This window comes from Bacillus rossius, chromosome 1 (assembly GCF_032445375.1).
Source record: "Bacillus rossius redtenbacheri isolate Brsri chromosome 1, Brsri_v3, whole genome shotgun sequence".
In the NCBI taxonomy this organism is placed as follows: domain Eukaryota; kingdom Metazoa; phylum Arthropoda; class Insecta; order Phasmatodea; family Bacillidae; genus Bacillus; species Bacillus rossius.
In genome coordinates this window covers 8,950,851-8,967,968 of record NC_086330.1, presented here as the reverse complement: position 1 = coordinate 8,967,968, position 17,118 = coordinate 8,950,851, and the positions used below count along the sequence as shown (strand labels likewise).

Genomic DNA, 17,118 nt, shown 5'->3' with positions numbered 1-17,118 from the left:
GTTTCTGCGCTCTGTGTACTTCGCAAGGGAAATTCATCCTTTGGCGGTGCAGAGCAACCTGAGGCGCGCTAGTCGTCGCTTCACCGGCTCAGAGGCCAGATGCATTCGCGCTCCACTGAGTCCTCAACACATTGCATTAACTGTCTGTAACTGCCATAATGTAAGTCTTACTTAAACCTTCCTCATCGGCCCCGTGGTTGGCATCACCTCGGTGCGGCTTTAAAGAGCTCACCGCGTAACTTAAATATTTCTTTCGCAACTACGCGTTCGCGAGTTTTAGCCTTACAACCTTTGTAGTCGACGGGCCGCATGCAAGCCTATCCTCGGGCAGGAGGCCGTGCTTGTGAACTGTTTGGCTTTCTCCCGCAATTGGCCATCCATGGGCGAAACGTGCAGATGCTTAACCTAAATTAATGTGCATTTAATTCATTTCCATGGAACTCTTGCTGTAGGCCATGTCCTCAACGTGAGGAACGTGAACATAAGAGCCTTCACCCATGCTTAACCACAGATACCAGCCATATTCTATGCAGCATCGTCTTAGTGCTAGTTCACAATGTAAACGAACTGAACTCTACTCTTTGCGAGATGTCAGAAGTCTAGTTTCCGCACCTGTGTTTTGAACTAGGTGAAATTGTAATTTAGTGTTTATAATAATAATTATTCGTGTTTGCTATCCTAAAGTGTTCTGCTATGTAAACGTTTTCATTGTGTATTACATCACGGACTTAAAGGATTAGGCCATATGTAACTACATTCTGCCACCTGTGGGTCTTCACTCCATATCACCTTTGGACTGCTAACTTCGTATACCGAGTCATAACTGACACACAAAGGTGCAAAGCCGTGCTCTGGCTCTTTAACGTAATGGCTGGGTGCTGTGGCAGCGCCATGTACGAGTGACTGTTAAGTAATAAACGCATACCATTTTACTGCCTAGCCTGTTTTCATTTAATTGTTATCTTCAGCCTCGTAGCCAAGTAATTCCCTGAGAGCTGGCCGGGCATAAAAATCATGTATTCTTATCTAGAGACAGCCCAGACAGCGACACAGTACTGTCATGTCGACGGAAAATTTCATAGAAGAATTACAAAAATATCCATGTTTATGGATTTAATCGATGGAATAATATAGGAGGCAGGATATACAGGACAATGTCTGAGATTTGATTTCAATGGAATACTATAAAACTGAGTTGTATTTATCCTGAAATAATACACAAATTTGATTTCGTCCTCACAAGAAACTGCTTCATCAACTGATGCAATTTTTCAAACACTTTTGTTTTTAGATTAACTTCATGAATCCATGCCAACAGAATATTGTAATTGTCGGAATCATCACTTGAATCTCACATCATGTGTCTCTCCGACATTGCGAACTAGTCCATACCGTCTGGCCACCTGGCATAGCGGACATAGCAGACATAGCGAACATCGCTAACATAGCATAGATATCTGTATGATCTCGGTTTAATACACCGGTTGCATTACCACCCCGAGTACTGCTCTACGCGAACACACATGCCATGATGGGCAGAGATGAGACATAACTGCCTGTGAAAGCATATGGAGCACTGTCAGGTGTCATCAAAACGAAACTCGACAGAATTTGTTGCCATCTACATACTGTGTCATGAAAAATGTATGGAAAATGTAGAATAAAGATGAACTAATAATCAGCATTAAGAGTAGTATTGATAATATACAATTAATATAGTAGTAAGCTGCATCGTTGCACTATCGCAGTAAATCAAACTTATTTAAGTCTCTCAAAAAACTAGCAATTTTAAAGCTACTGCTATGTTAATTTCTCCAGACATAATTTCCAGTGAAATGAGAATGATCCAGACATGAGGATGGGAACCCAAAGTTGTTATATATAACATTATCACAATTTTGACATTCAAGTTGGAAAATGTGCTGGGCCTGGAGTGTCAGCTCTACCGACGACGCAGCAGTAATCGATGTGGCTGGGGTGTTTCTTAAACTTCACTTCTCAGACTAGAACCTCACACAGCTAATGAAAGGTTTCAGTTGCATAGGCTGATGGATAGCGAACGTGCGGTCTTGTAGCTTAACACTACACTTAAGCATGCGACCAGAACGCGCCTTCAGCACCAGTGCATTTTGATTTTATTTTTAGTGATATATCATGTTGGCCAGCGTATAATAATTTTTAATATCCCGCATGAAAAGACACTGGCGATTTAACATTCCTGCCCGAACTCACCTTACGCAACTCCTTTGTCTGTATGCCGATGGGCAGGGCAGGCTCCGTCTCCACGAAGTCAGAGCTGCTGCTGATCCACAGGTTGTCCCCAGTCGGCTCCACTGTGGCTGCCTCGCCTCCGAACCAGAACGACTTCTGTCCAAGTAAAGAAGTTACACTTTGAAAGTACAGCAGTAGAAGCAGAGCAATTGTGGGGAAAATCTGGAGGAATGGAGTAGGGAGTGCCAGGCACCTTCTGAAGATGTAAAAGAAGATGCGTGATATATTATGTTTTGGGTAGTTGCATCGTTGCCCCAGATTAGTGTTAGTGTTTGACGCGCGTGTCAGAACGCTCGCCTCAAGGTTGGCAGCTGGCCAAAGGTCTTGATCTGGCCACGAAAAAGGGCAGACACACATCGTTAGGGAGCTCCCGAGTTAGTTGAGAGCTTTCGATTCGTGTTGAACTATTCGTTTTTCATTTGTCTGTTGCCTGTTTCGCTAGTAGGTTTAAAACGTTTCGGTAGTTCACCATATTAGTATCTAGACTTTGTAAGTGTGAAGTGCTGCCCACTCAGCCTACGAAAATGTACTGTTTAAGTGTTTCTATATTTAGTTTGTGCTAGGTTTAATCAGTTATTAAACTATTTCGGGCAATGATAAGATGCCTTCATTTAGTCTTTGACGTCGTCCCGACCATGGCCTCTAAGCCCGTGCTCCGCACCGCTAGTACCAGATCCCGTTTTCAGAGCGCACCCCTAGCCCTGCGGGAATGAGTCAGGCGAGCGCCTCGGGCATGACCCCACTAGACTCAAATAAACTACAGGGCACGAAACCCCCAGGGGCTCAACCCCATAAAACAATTAAGGAACAAGACATTATGATACAATTATTAATTCACATGCATTAAACAAATGCATCGTAGCTATTCTGTGCGAGCACCGCATGAACAGAGTAGACAACGAACCTCTTACCAGGCACCGCGGCCACTGGTCTTAATTAAAGTGCCCGTGACAATGATCGAGTCAGATTAGGAGAAATCCAACTAAAACAGTTCACAGTGAGACAATATGTTAATAAATTTACAGTCGCCAACTTGATGCCACAATTCAAATAATTAAATACAATAAAACAGTTTTTAAGTCTTTCGCACCCAATCACCAGGTGCTACCCTTTAATTGAGCACCTGGAAAGTGTTTTTAGCTTATAACAGAGCAAATTAAGTTGATATAAGTTTTTGGTGACGACTCACAAAGGAGGTGAAGGTTTCCCTCCCTTGCAAGGCGGCCATGTTCAGCAGTCTCCAACCACTCCGCGCCGGGTCAAGATGGGTGTCCGTGAGCAGCCTTCAATTTTGTTCCACCGATCGTTCACTCCGCACTTGATTTGATAACCAAACCTTTTTAATTCATTGCTGCTCACGTAGACTCGGTGTGTATTTCGCGGATCAGGCAATTTTCGGCGCTGGCCGTCTCCAGCGAACTAGTAATCACGTCCCCGCGAGACTGCCGCTGCAAATTCACAGTGTTATGTTAGTGTCGTGTTTTGTTTTGTAATCAGCGTGTGTTAGTGTAATTGTACAACGGCTCAGATGCCGCATAGCGCATTATCATAGCTTTTGTAGCAGTTCTGCCACCGCGTAGTGTATGTGTAGGGAGTACAGCATACCCATGCGTACCACCGGAGAAGTCCATGGGTTAAAAGCCAATTTAATATAAACTGTGTCGTCTACGATTATTCTGCACCATTCCGTCCTCCACACGGCCGAGTGGCTTCACAGCCAAGTAGAGAGTTTCAGGGTAGATTTTCAGCCGCATACCTGGCGGGGCACGCGAGGGCAGAGTACCCGCGACCCATTACCAACAGCCTAGTGTCCCACTAACTAGCCTGGTGCCCCCCCCCCATCCCAGACAACAGCAGCACCGCGACACCCATAGCGCCAGTCAGGTACTTCCTAGGCCTTCTACAGAGGCCGGGTCATAGCATCTTTTGTTGCTTTTTTAAATAACGTTTCTGCCATTAGCATTTGTGTTGTAATTTTTGGTGTGCCTAGCGACACAACTATACTTCATTCAGTCATCCTCAGTGGCCTACAATTGAGATTTGTGTCAGTTTAACGCAGGTCCATCACACAAAAGCCCTTCACCATTTCTACTCCCTAAACTATCTCTCTATTCGTGCTCTACAGTGAACTTGTAAACAGTTTACCATTTCCCTCTTATCAGCTGGCACCCAACTACATCATTACCCAGTTTTTCATATTCCTACATCGATTTACACCATCATGAACTCGACCTTACCGACCAAAGGGCGGTGATGCGACAATAGTGCACAGTTATTCAAAGTCACAGATGTCTCCGATGCAACCCCTTGTGAGTGACACTGAGCAGATTAATTATCAACAAATGAAAATGCATTATACTATGATATAATTAGTCATGGCTACTAACATGCAAATTCAGATCTAAAGAAAATCTGACTATTTAAGTACATGTCTCATGCTGTGCAGTGTTGCAATGCATTCAGTTCCTGGTTCCTGTTTTTGTATGTTTTCTGTGTTAGTGTATTTGTATTGTTTCTACCAACTAAAGAGTACGCAAGCAGGTCAAAATTATATTAAATAAGTTAATAAATATGATAATAAAGTAAATTGGTACGACCTGAAAAGGTGACGAACTTATGCTCCTATACGCATATTAGAAGCAGTAAAGGTTTACTGTTTTGAATCGCATTGTAGTTTATTACAAATAACAGATACCGCTTTTAAAGAATGAGTTCACGTTGCTTACAATGTAATTTAAAATTTGCTGTGCAAATTTCTGACGAAACAATGCACAATGCAAGGTTAATGATGGCAGACATTTTATATTCACCTTAAGAAAGAAGTTCCATGGCTTGGGAACCCCGTAGACCCCGGGATACACGGCCTCCACGTAGAGTGCTATCAGCAGGTACAGGATAGCGTCGACGACGAGGAATATCAAGACGTGGCCGAAGACCACGCTGTCGCCTTGTGTCGCCGGCTGCCACAAGGAGTCCCACTGCAGGCCGCGACCTGGAGGACCACCGACCTGCCTGACCTCACATAGTTGACATTGTAATGCTTCAGAGGCCATGTCCACATACTCTGGAGGTAATAATACCGGCTACTGCTTTCTGTATTGGGCTTGTAGTATATCCATTGCTGGTTGTTGCACGAAGATTTTTTAATGACTGCGCTGCGAGTTTAGGTATGAGCTGTCTCGCCGCTCGTGTGGCAAGCTTGGAGCTGTCACTATTGGTGGCGAGGAAAAGAGAAGAGATGGTGGAAGGGGCAGGTCATTTGATAACCAGAGGAAGACATATTAGTCAAATATTTTGTTTTATATTTTGTTCACTAGGGTTCAATATCAGGCTGTTTGTTATAAGTTGTATACAGGAGAATCCCGTTATAGCAAGCACGATAATAGCGAGAACACGGCTATAACGAGGTCTTTTTGAGGAATTTACGGCGTGATCGTGTGAAGCGCGCCTTTGTTATTTGTCTACTATATCATCACCCCTCTCGCTCCCCACTAGACATCTTGCCGTTGACACCTGTCACATTCTTTAGCCTTGCAGTCGCCACGTAAGTGCATGGTTTTAAAAATAGAATCCCGTCCTTTCTTTCTTTTATAAAACTTCCGCTTGGCTTCAAGGCCAAGGTATGCTCGAGTCGAATAAACAAAGCCTTTGAATATACATATACTTGTACGCATTTCCCATTATTTAGAAAATAGACAAAATCTATTTTTTTCCGCCATTAAACATAACAATGCTCACTTTTTTTTAAAAATATAAATGCTCTTAAATAATTTGTTGGGACATTTTCATTAACGAATAATAACATTGTTTATAACTATGTTAGGGCAAGAAAGTTAGGGCCGTCTGTATACTTGTTGCTAATTGATCGCCTTAATAATACACAAATATTTATAAACTTGTTTGGAATTATTTGTCGTGACACGTTTACAAACACGTCACGTTATTTATTTTACTATCTGACAAATATTAGGCACTACTGTCTTTATTTCCGAATCGCTAGGACAGTTTTCTTGTTTTGTTTCGGTCAGTTGTTGGGGTATCTGATGGTTTGAGTTTAATCCCAAATTTATTTTCTAAAAAAGTTTACAGGTTTCTTTAAATGAAAAAAGTATAGTTTTCCAGCGACTATTTCGTTTGAGGCGTACGTGTGTTGCCGCACTCCTGCTTTTTATGTAAGGAATTAAATCGTCGCGCTACACTAGCACCACCTGTTAGCAACATCCCGAACCAACATGGCCGCCAGCAGACAGCCCGCGTCGACAATAGATAGCAGGACAATGCTGCGTCGGCCGCGGGCCGAGATGGTATACTTACGTGGAGTAGTAGGGTATTCTGGTTATTTTGACGCAATCGGTGATCGCATCCGTACTTGTGGGGTATCGTTTTAAAGAGAATTCACACATCTGCTCACAGAAATTAAGATTTCGTTAATAAAACCTGTTATTTTCCAATTATACAGGTTCAAACACAATTTTTATGCTATTTTCGGTTAATTTTTATTTTTTGGGGGCCAAAATCTGTCCAATTCGGTTATAGCGAGGATCAAACCCGGAACCGTGACACCTCGCTATAACGGGACTCTAGCGTATATATTTTCTTGAAGGAAGCTGTGTATGTTCATATAGTTGTCGCGGCCTCGTCTCTGGTGAAGATGTGGAGATGGGGTGGACGTCGCTCGGTCGTTCAGTTGTTGTGTTGTTTGCCCGGCGCCAGCTCTTGGGTAGAGCAGCCTCACACTCTGAGGCAGGAGTGGACCGTTCGGCCCAGTGCAGCTGACCGAGGACGTGCTGACAAGGAGTAGCTAGCAGGAAGATTGGGTGTAGAAGAGAGGGATGCCCGCGGTCTCACGAAGAGTCGCTAGCGGAAAGGAAGGAAGTTGGAGAGAGGGATGCCCGCGGTCTCACGAAGAGTTGCTGGCGGATGCCCGCGGTCTCACGAAGAGTCGTTAGCGGATGGGTGGGTAGAGAGAGGTAGGAGAGGCCCGCGGTCTCACGAGGAGTCGCTAGCAGAGGAGAATGGGAGAGAAATAGAATGAGAGAGAGAGAAAGAGAAGGGAAGCCCGCAGTCTCACGAAGAGTCGCTAGCTGTGGAAAGGAGAATGAGCGAGGCAAGCCAATAAAACCACTTTTGCCTGTGTCACTATTTATTCTCCCAGATTGGCTGAGAGATAAGAGCTCACAATGGTAAATATTCTCCTAGATTGGCTGGGAGATGAGAGCTGACTAGGCTTGTTAGCCCGCACAATTTATACACGTTTCGTCTACAATCATTTGTGTTAAAGTTTTACATATTTCTATCTCTTTTGATCTTTTGCATTTTACAATATTATTTACACGTCTACAAAACATAATTACAATATACACTTAATAATCTACATAAATATTTACAATAATAACATATATAACATAACTATAATACATTGTCTTTTTATATTTACAACTGCCATCTGGTGGCGAGTGGTGGCACTACCAGGGCCATGGCTGGAGTGTTGCGCCGCGGACAGGACTGTGACCCGGGTTTTTGTTTAACAAAGAGGAGGTACGACGTCATAGTTGTCTTTCAATATACGTACTTTCTCAACTGTATTGGTTCTACCATTAACTATTTAACTGTATTTGTAACATATGTGCATGGGACAATATGTTATTCACTTTTATTTAACTTTCAAATAATGTTCCAATTTTCACAATAAACATGGTTACCTAGCTAGTGAATTGAAACGTGCTGATATTTACAGATGCACTGGGTAAGAGAGGTTTCTATTTCTTTTTTATTTCAGTAAGGCATGGAGCATTTTACATGACAGAAAAACTGCTCCTTCTTAAAGTTGAGGCAGCTAAAAATTAAATGTCGATTAGAACAACTTGCGCACAAAACCTAATGGTCAGTGCTGTGGGGTTACAGTACTACTTGGAAGAACTAAAATGCACCAGTATTAACATTCACCTTTAACTAATGTGTTACATAACTAAACCGAAGTGAATCTCAAATTTATTAAGTAAACATAATATGCTCCCAGCCTTCTTGCCTGATGGTCCAATGCACTGCTCTTCCTGGCTTACCTCAGCTCAAATAGGTGCAGTTTGGACAGAAAGTTTCTCCATGGGGTGCTGAAGGTATGCTTGATCAGTGGGTGGCAGTTCATGCTGCTGGGTACCTCTAAGGCAGTGTCACAGAAATGGAGACATATATGCACCGGGACCTGAGAGAATCTCCCCCAGGGGGAAACGGGAACCTCTCGTGGGCTATTATTCGGCTAGGCTGCTCAAACAGGCGACAGAATGGTGGCTTTGACACGAGGTTTACGCAAACTTCACGTTTGCGGCATAGTATTTTGTCCAATATTTGTGAGCAAGGCTCCTCTCTACAGCACGGACGAGGAGATCGGTTAAAAAGCCTTCCATTTTTTCGCACCTCTGCCCCTGCTGTTGCATTAGGGCATGATCAGGAGGTAAGAAGAAAGTAGAGACAGATAATGGTGTCCACCGATTCCTAGAAATCAATCTTACGGTGTAATGTGTATCATTGTCCACAGCCACTAAATGAGACTGTATTCCCAGCAGCTTTAGGTGCAGAGTACTGACAGTCACCACAGGCAACTAAGACCAGCATATTAGTGATTTCCTCCCTTCCAGCAGCATGAATTTCAGAGTACTACTTTTACTACTGAATCAACATCACCACTATGAAGTTGGCTTTGGAGAAACACCATGGCAGGGTGCGAGGACTGAACCCTAGCCACCAAGCTGGTGCCTATAGCTCCCTGTTCCTCAATTTGGGGTCGGTAGGGTGCAGAATAAAGAGCCTAGGTGGGCGAGAAATAAAGGAGTTAGCCAGAGAGAGATCCCACTAAGCATAAACAAGGATGAATTCTGTCTATGGTTTATTCTGCACACATAATCCACACCTATCTATCTCTATGTGCCTGAGAGACATTCTCTAAAGTGCCAACCGTAGCTCGTGATGGCAGTTGGGCGTCCGGAGGTAGTGGCTCGGTTGGAGCTGGAGGCAGCGTCTGGGCAGGAGAGGGGAGCAGCACTGAGGATATCTAAATCAATTTAAAGCTATACTGTAGTGTTACATGTTAAGTATAGGATTCGGTTATAGACAGGATTAAGTTTTACTCAGGGCTAAGCCTATATGCTTACTCACACTGGGTTTCAATAATGCAGGAAGTGTCGTGTGCAATTGTTTGATTTGTTGGAAGATTGAATGGCCATGACAGCAATTTTTGCCGCGATCAACTACTCTATTTTAATGCTAGACCCATGCTAACTAAGGTAGGCTCAGGGAAAATCCTGCATAGAAAAAACGTAAAACCCTGGACTCGATCATGTTGCAATATAGTATGTATTAAAGCAAGCATGATAAATGCAGAACAAAAGGATGATCCAGCAGAAGAGTTGTATGAAGGAAAAGATCTACCATATAATATGGTGTGGAGCTTGGACCATATGTATGGCCTGTATTAAAGCAGGTGCAAGTGTAAGCGTGTATGTAGGAGGAGATTAAATGAATTGCCATCCCTTCCTTCAGCAACTGTCGAAGCACTTATGGGATTCTAGTGTTGTCAGAATGCTTTGAGGGTTCTAGTCTCTTTTCACTCATCTGCTACGAGAGGGTTGGCGGCCGCTTCAAAGCATGTGGTGGATTGCCGGCCTCCACAAGCCAGCAGGGACATGTGCGCACTTTGGACGTCTGGGTGAAGGTTACTGACATTGGTTCCCTTTGATTGGCACACGACATGCGACATTCAATGTTTGTGATAATTATTTTTTATAGTATAAGGCAGTGTCTGTTTATGTTGACTCTATATGTATCTGGATAGGCACAAATTCTTTCTTTTGTACTTCGCTAACATTTAAGGCACATCTGGTCTCTTAAAATAATAAATGTAATTTTGGTGCAAAACATTTTGAAAACTAAGTCAATATTAAGAATAGTCATATAAGTATGCGAAACAAAAACTCTCTCTGATGTTTATTTTAAACGTGCTGTACTCGTGAAAATTTTGAGGAAAGTGGAGAGGCTATCCTTTTCTCAACGAGGATAAGGACGTTCAGAGATGGATGCATATGGCAACTAGATGTTGGGAAAGTGGACGAGGAATCAGATATAAGTTAAATAACCATCCCAGCATTTCACTGTAGTGATTAAAAAAAAACTAAAAAACCATATATGGCAGTATCAGGATTACAATTCGAGTCTAATGTTTCATGTTAGGCTCGGGAGGAAGGGAGAAGACGTCAGCTCATACTCACCCGAGCCCTCGAACATGAGCACGAACAGGAAGCCGAGCGCCATGGCGGTGTTGCAGCACAGCAAAAAGGCGAGCTTGGTGGCCAGCCCCAGCAAGCCATAGTTGGGCTCCAGGAATATGTATGGTGCGTACAGCAGGAACCAGCCGAGGGCGGCCATCAACACAGCCAAGTTCGCTGCGCACATGGCCATGCGTCCCAGCACTCTCACAGGTCATTGCATGGTGCAAGAGGCAAGACAAGGCTCAAGCTAGGCTACCCATGTGCAAGTTATGCAAAATACAAGGATGCAATTGAGGCAATATGCAGGTAGTTAAAGGTATATGATTAAAGAAGGTACATTGTTTTCCAAACAGAGGAGCCCTGTCCTGCAAGGAAATATGAGACAAAGGATGCTAAAATGATCGATACTATCAATCAATGTATCAGTTTATCGTTCGCAACAGGCAAGAACAGACATACAATAAAATCCAAGAATTAAAAACCACACGATTTTAAATACTTTACTTAATTGTAAACGATGCAAGATGCAAGAATGCATTGTAATAGTTAGGAACTCTTCGAATTCTTATTGGCTCATCTTATCCCCGCTTTGCTACACGCCCATCAACTGTAATTCTCACTGTAGCCGTGACAAGAACTGCTATGCCCTGCAAGCTATCAGAGCAGCCTGTTTCTAAGAGCCAGCCTTATGCGAGTGATTTCAGCCATGCACCAGGACTCAGTTTCCAAAACGTCCCTGCATGTCCCCAGGCTCAGTAGAGCTAGTTTCCCACCGTAATTGCAGTTTCCCCCTCCCCCCTTCTCCATTCTTTCCTGGGAACACTGCCCAGAGCAATGACCGGCCACTAACCCCGGCCTAAGGCAAGGCTAGCCATAGGCATTCAGAAGTATCGCCACTGACCTTTAGTGGTGGTTTTGCGAGTTATTTCCCCAGGGTGTTGAACACCCGCTAAATGCCTGCCCCCTAGCGACTCACGCCACAAGCAGTGCCCTGTAATTCTTTTCCAAGCCACGAGAGCACTGCTCAAGTTTTTTCCATAAGCCCCATGCTTTCGAAGTAGCCTCGTGCGAGATATGCCCAAGTCGATTTCTTCTCAGTTCGGCCACGCCTCAGTAGATAGCGCTGCGATCGGCACCTAACGACAACGTTGAGATATCGAGGCAGGTGTTTCTTTGCCACCCACTCGGAAATATTCGGAACCTTTCGGCCCGGAAGTAGAAGTCCCCGCCCCCCCTTTTCTTTCGAATACAGCGAGGTTTTAATCAAGAGTCGCCCCCACCATGCAGAGACTTCGCGCCGCGCTATCAGACTGGCCACTTTGCATCCTCGGCCAGCCCACAGCAAGACTTCAATTCTGCCGTCATACGAGAATGTAGTAATCTCGTAAAGGGATATTCTCCATAAGTTTTTTTAGATATTAGTTAGTTAGTCTGTGTTGCATGTAGAAATAGTCATTTTTTAATAATTCTTATTTATATAAATGATGAGTGAGTCCGCATCAACCGCGCTTGTTTGGGACGGTCTTCATTCACTTCCCAGCGGGCACACTTACTGAGTTTCGACATCATTTCTCTTACCCGACCCTCACCTTTTTTATGGGCATTTTTTCCCATTTAATGACTGTCTGTGAACCAGGTCTAACCCTGTTACATTTGGGCTTGTTTTATAGACAGGGTTCAAGAGCCGGAGCAGGCATGGCGACCGTATGCTCTTTCCCGTTCTCGGACCCAGGACTGCTATGGTGCCCTGGTAGTCCAACCCAGCATGAAACATCATCTTCGGCCACCTACTTCCAAACATAATATTTCCATATTCTCCGTGCGACCTACAATATGCTAAAAGACGATAATTGGAGAACTTTAATTAACGATGTGCCAATCATTATAATTCTGGGATTGTTTATTCTTATTGTTAATTTGTTTATTCTTATTGTTAATTATTATTGTTAACTATGGTGGAAGTCATCTCATAATTTATATTTTTACAAAGGGTTGACCCTACGAAACCATGCCAACCCAATTTGTGTATTAGCCACCATTGTAATGGCTAACGAATAATTTATTAGTGAAATCAAGTTTGTATGTTCATTCACTTCTTTATCATGTTTATTGTTATAATGTTTTGTTGGCTCAGTTTCCAGTAACTATAAAAGTAAAATAAATATGTGCACAGACATAGACAAAAGTGCATTTATTATTTATTGCAAACTCAAAGATCTACCAATCTCCCAAAGTTCTTCCAAGGAGACATTTAGTTTACACCAGTGTAGAGAGCAGTGTGTAACAAGTGCTATCAGAGCGTGGTTAGAGTGTAACAATATACAAGCAGAAGACAAAATACCTTGTTGTACAATCACCCTACGACCTATGAAAGAGGGATAAATTGGAAACTAATAATGTAAATGGATGCAAGTGGTGGATTAAAGGGTAATCTGCACCACCTCATGGCAGAGCACAAGGAAGAGGGGATCTCAGAGGATGATACTTACGATGTGGTGACGAAGGGCTTTGAGTGGCGGATGCACTGTGGAAACTGCTACAAGTCCAGACTGCTAGCTTTCGGGAATACTACACATAACATAGGACATGGTTACCATGCTATAGACCACCAGGCACGCCACAATTATAACACGATGGCAGGTTCCAACAGTTCTTAAATTGTCACACAAATATTCCCTGCACCTGACGCATTGCCCGATAGTCGTAAAGCTAAATTTACGCACAAATCTACATCTATACAACACTATTTACACGTTCAGCACTGGCATTGCCATTAACATGAATGAGTTCTCACTGAATGATGAAATAAAGTACAAATCTCTGTAACTCAAATTAAAATGTAGCTGATAAGTGAAGGAGCTCACTCAACACCACATGTTAAGTTGCCGAGGTTACTGAGGCGTCTAAGACAGCATGCGAGTCGTGCAGCTCCAAGTGACGAGTCGTTATCGTCTTGTTGCCACCACTAAACTGGCTCTTAGCTACCAATCTCTCCCAGTTCCTGTCTAGCACTCGGGCTAGCAGGTCGGTTTTTACACGAGCTCCACGCCCGAAGGATCAGCCAGGTACCCGAGGAAGGGTAGAGGTGGCCAGCCATCTCCCCTTCCCCCGCCGCAGTAAGCACAGCGCGGACATCAGTGGTGAGCCAGTCGTGCACAGCGGGCCCGCAGGGTGCAACCCCGTGGCGCGACACACCCCTGCCAGCAGGACTCCTGTGTAACAGGATCTCGGCGGGATGCGCGAAAAGGGCAAGCAATCCCGAGCTCGGGATGCAGCGAGCCCGCCCCGAGACTAGAGTGGATCCAGTGATGAGGCCACAGACGAGGAGTCCCTGAGTGGCACGGAGTCCGAGAAATCGCATCTGCTTGATGTCACCACCTGGTTCCAGAGTGAGGACGAACAGTTAATAATCCTAAGTGCGGCTCTCGCCGCACCTCCACCAAGCACCAGCCTCGAGTCTGCCACCACCGCCCCTCCCACGGACTAGGCGGTCTCAGCAAATGCAGAAAGAGGCTCCCCCCTCTTAAACCAACTCACCCCATCCGTAATCCTTGCGGGAGGTGCAGTTAAGCTCCCCTCAGAGCCAGAGCCTTCAACCCTCGGCCCATCGAATGGACCTGAGAGATTAGTTAAATTCCAACCTGCCAATGCAGCACAAACATTCCCCCTAGGCTCGCTGGGGGAAAGATTATCAGTGACCGGCACCACCAGCTCTCCTGGGGGGTCAGGTGGGGAGCAAGTCACCCCAGTCGGCCCAGATCTGCCGGGAAATGCCTCTGATGACGATGAAGAGTATATCCTTGTCAAAAAAGGCAAAAAAAGAGGGAAAATGGCTGTGGGAGAGACAACTAACACACCTCCAGCCCCGAACAAGGTAACCCAGAATACCACCCAGACAAAGCCCAACATGCGACGTCGCCGGTGGTACGAGATGGTGGTACGAGATGGTAGTACAGGACGCCTCACTGTACCTGAAGCTTGCACAAGTATGCAAGGAGAAGTGTAGAGCAAACTACACTATCGGATACACCCAGGGCCGAATGCTGCGGCTAAAATTTACGACTGTCCAGGACTTCGAAGAAATAAGAGACTTGGTGTGCAGATCGGACTATGCGGCACACTAGTACAGCACCGACAGAGAGAATTCGGTGCACGTCTGCATCCACGAGGTCCCACCCTGTGTGAAAGCAAATGAACTCCTTCAGGCCTTTGTAGACGAAACAATACCAGCCATCAGGTGCGAGCAGATCGCACAGGCGCGCACAGATGGTGCCTCTAACCTACATTCTGCCTACTCTAGTCTACATACTGCACCTGGCTCCAGGCACCGATGTGCAGCCTCTGTTCGCCATTCACCGGGTTGGCCATCTGCGGTGTAAAATCGTTCCCTACAGTCCGAGGACCCCGCAGATATCCCAGTGCCATAGATGCCAGCGCTATGAGCACACCAAAAACAATTGCAACTGGCCTGCACGCTGTGTAAAGTGTGCGGGGGCACATGCCACGGTGGCCTGCACCAAAGACCCAATGACGCCGCCGAAATTCTGCCTGTGTGATGGTACTCACACAGCAAATTACAAACAGTGCCCTCGACACCTCGAGCTCCAGAGAGGCGCCTCGAGCAGGGTTCAGGCCCGGACCTCGCCGACTCGCGGACAGGGAGCAAGCCAGCAAACTGCAGAGCCCACGGAGCCTGAAGGGGCTGGGGTGGAGGGGCACGGGGAGTGGCAGCAGCTTGCCCCCAACACTCATGCCCCCCCTCAAGGCTACTCAGTGACGGCCAGGCCGAAGCAACATGCCAAGAGGTCCGTTCCTGCACAGACAGGGACACAAACAAAGGTGCTGGCAGGGACCGGGGGAAGCATGGGACGCGCGATACAGAGTGACCACTGCCAAGTTGACAAGCAACCGCCTGCCCACCAGCAGAAAGCACCCCCTCCCCCTCCACCACCCTCGACCATAACGGGACCGGCGGAGAATGCCTGGCCCGGGCTTTTTAAACCGCGGCACGCAGCGCAGCGGGACACAGCGCAGAGCTAAGAGCAGGTAGCCCAGAGCTGCCAACATCACCCGCCCCCGCCCCTGAAGCACCCAGCAAGTACTGCCAGGCCCACTCCATCTGCTGCTCCGGCGCACCAAGACAGTTCCCAAAAGCACGCTGAACACCCATAGCCACCTGAAAACCCGGCCACAGCAGCCCTGGGAGAGCTGTTTTCGTTTCTGCGAGAGATGGACCTACCGAGGATGTTGCATATCTTTCAACCATATCTGATTCACATGCGCTTGGTTACAGACCCGACGCAGCGCAAGATGGCATTCCTGCAGGCCATGTCTGAGTACTTTATCTAAATCCATGACAGACGACACGACTGACGGGACTGACGAGACATTCAACATACTATACTGGAACTGAAATGGACTGCGACCACAAATGCATGAGTTCAAACAAGTGCTAATAACATATGGAATTTCAATTGCACTTATTAACGAAACTGTTCTATCATCCACGCAGCGCCTGAGTGTTCCTGACTACATATTTTACAAAGATGACTCCGGGACCGATCCCGCACTCACGCCTGAAAGAGAGGGAAGGGGAGATGAAACACCACCGACCCACAGCTCGCTCCACAGCCACTCCACTCTGGGGTTCTTCGCGCTGCCCGGGGTTCCCCGCGCTGCGGGTCAACAGTGTGAGGCCACAGGCTGTCGACAAAGGCAAACCTAAGAGGACGCAGTCGTTAAAGGCACCTCCAAATATGTGAGGGGCAGGAAGGCGCGGCGCTCAACATGCCGCGGCTGTACTGGCGCCCGCGCGCGCCTGCAGTGCGACAGCCGCGAGTTCTCTCGGGGGCTCCAAGCCGGAAGTTCAAGGAGAGACAGGAACAGCTGGGGTCACCGGTGCGCGAACCCACGACTCTGGCATTGACCGCGAGTGCAGGGTGAGGCGGGACAGTGGTGCCGGCTCTCTCTCGTATCGGGAAACCCGACCGCGTGACTGTGCGCGAAAGCAGCGAGCCAGAGCACTGGCTGTGCTAACACATGGCTAGCAGTCTCCTGAAGCGAGCGGAGAGCTCGAGTGTCGTCCTCTTGCGGGGAGAGCTCCCAGGGGCCGTATTGAGCGGGGCTGTCGCCCTGCGCAGTGTGTCATCTCACTCATGTCCACAATAAATCGCCCACATCGGTTGCAGATAGCTCAGGGAAAAGATGTGACTTCTATCTTTATTCATCACAATGCCCACAGCAGCATATGGGTTCGAGTCCCTACCACGATCCCGCTAGAGAAACCAATTTTAACGCCGCCTTATAAGTAACTCAGTATCATCCTTTTCACAGACATCCACACATAAACTCTATTTCACAACAAGAGGTAGTGGGCGGCACTCCGCAGCCTGGAACTCTTCGCGGGCCCTTGGTTAGACGCTGGGTTCTGGCATCCGGACCACGAGGCCCGCAATTGCTATGTTGACAATACAGTTTGCGGCACACTGTGTTGCAGTGTTGTCTGATTAAGCAAACAGTCTGAGCAGTACCAATCTCTCCCACGAACGACCCAAGGCCGCACACTGACACTCACTACTACTAACCC

The 17,118-nt window shown here is 46.3% G+C and overlaps 1 protein-coding gene across 1 annotated transcript in view; it reads right to left on the bottom strand.

Moving 5' to 3' along the window:
• LOC134531922 (phospholipid-transporting ATPase ABCA3-like) overlaps positions 1 to 17,118 on the bottom strand; it is a 163,551-nt gene that overhangs the window by 97,053 nt on the left and 49,380 nt on the right. Inside the window, exons 8-11 of the mRNA XM_063367968.1 lie at positions 13,022 to 13,100; positions 10,533 to 10,706; positions 5,082 to 5,263; positions 2,233 to 2,367 (exon numbers count right to left, since the gene is read on the bottom strand). Of these exons, the coding sequence (XP_063224038.1) occupies positions 2,233 to 2,367; positions 5,082 to 5,263; positions 10,533 to 10,706; positions 13,022 to 13,100 (570 nt within the window). The remainder of the gene's footprint in view (positions 1 to 2,232; positions 2,368 to 5,081; positions 5,264 to 10,532; positions 10,707 to 13,021; positions 13,101 to 17,118) is intronic.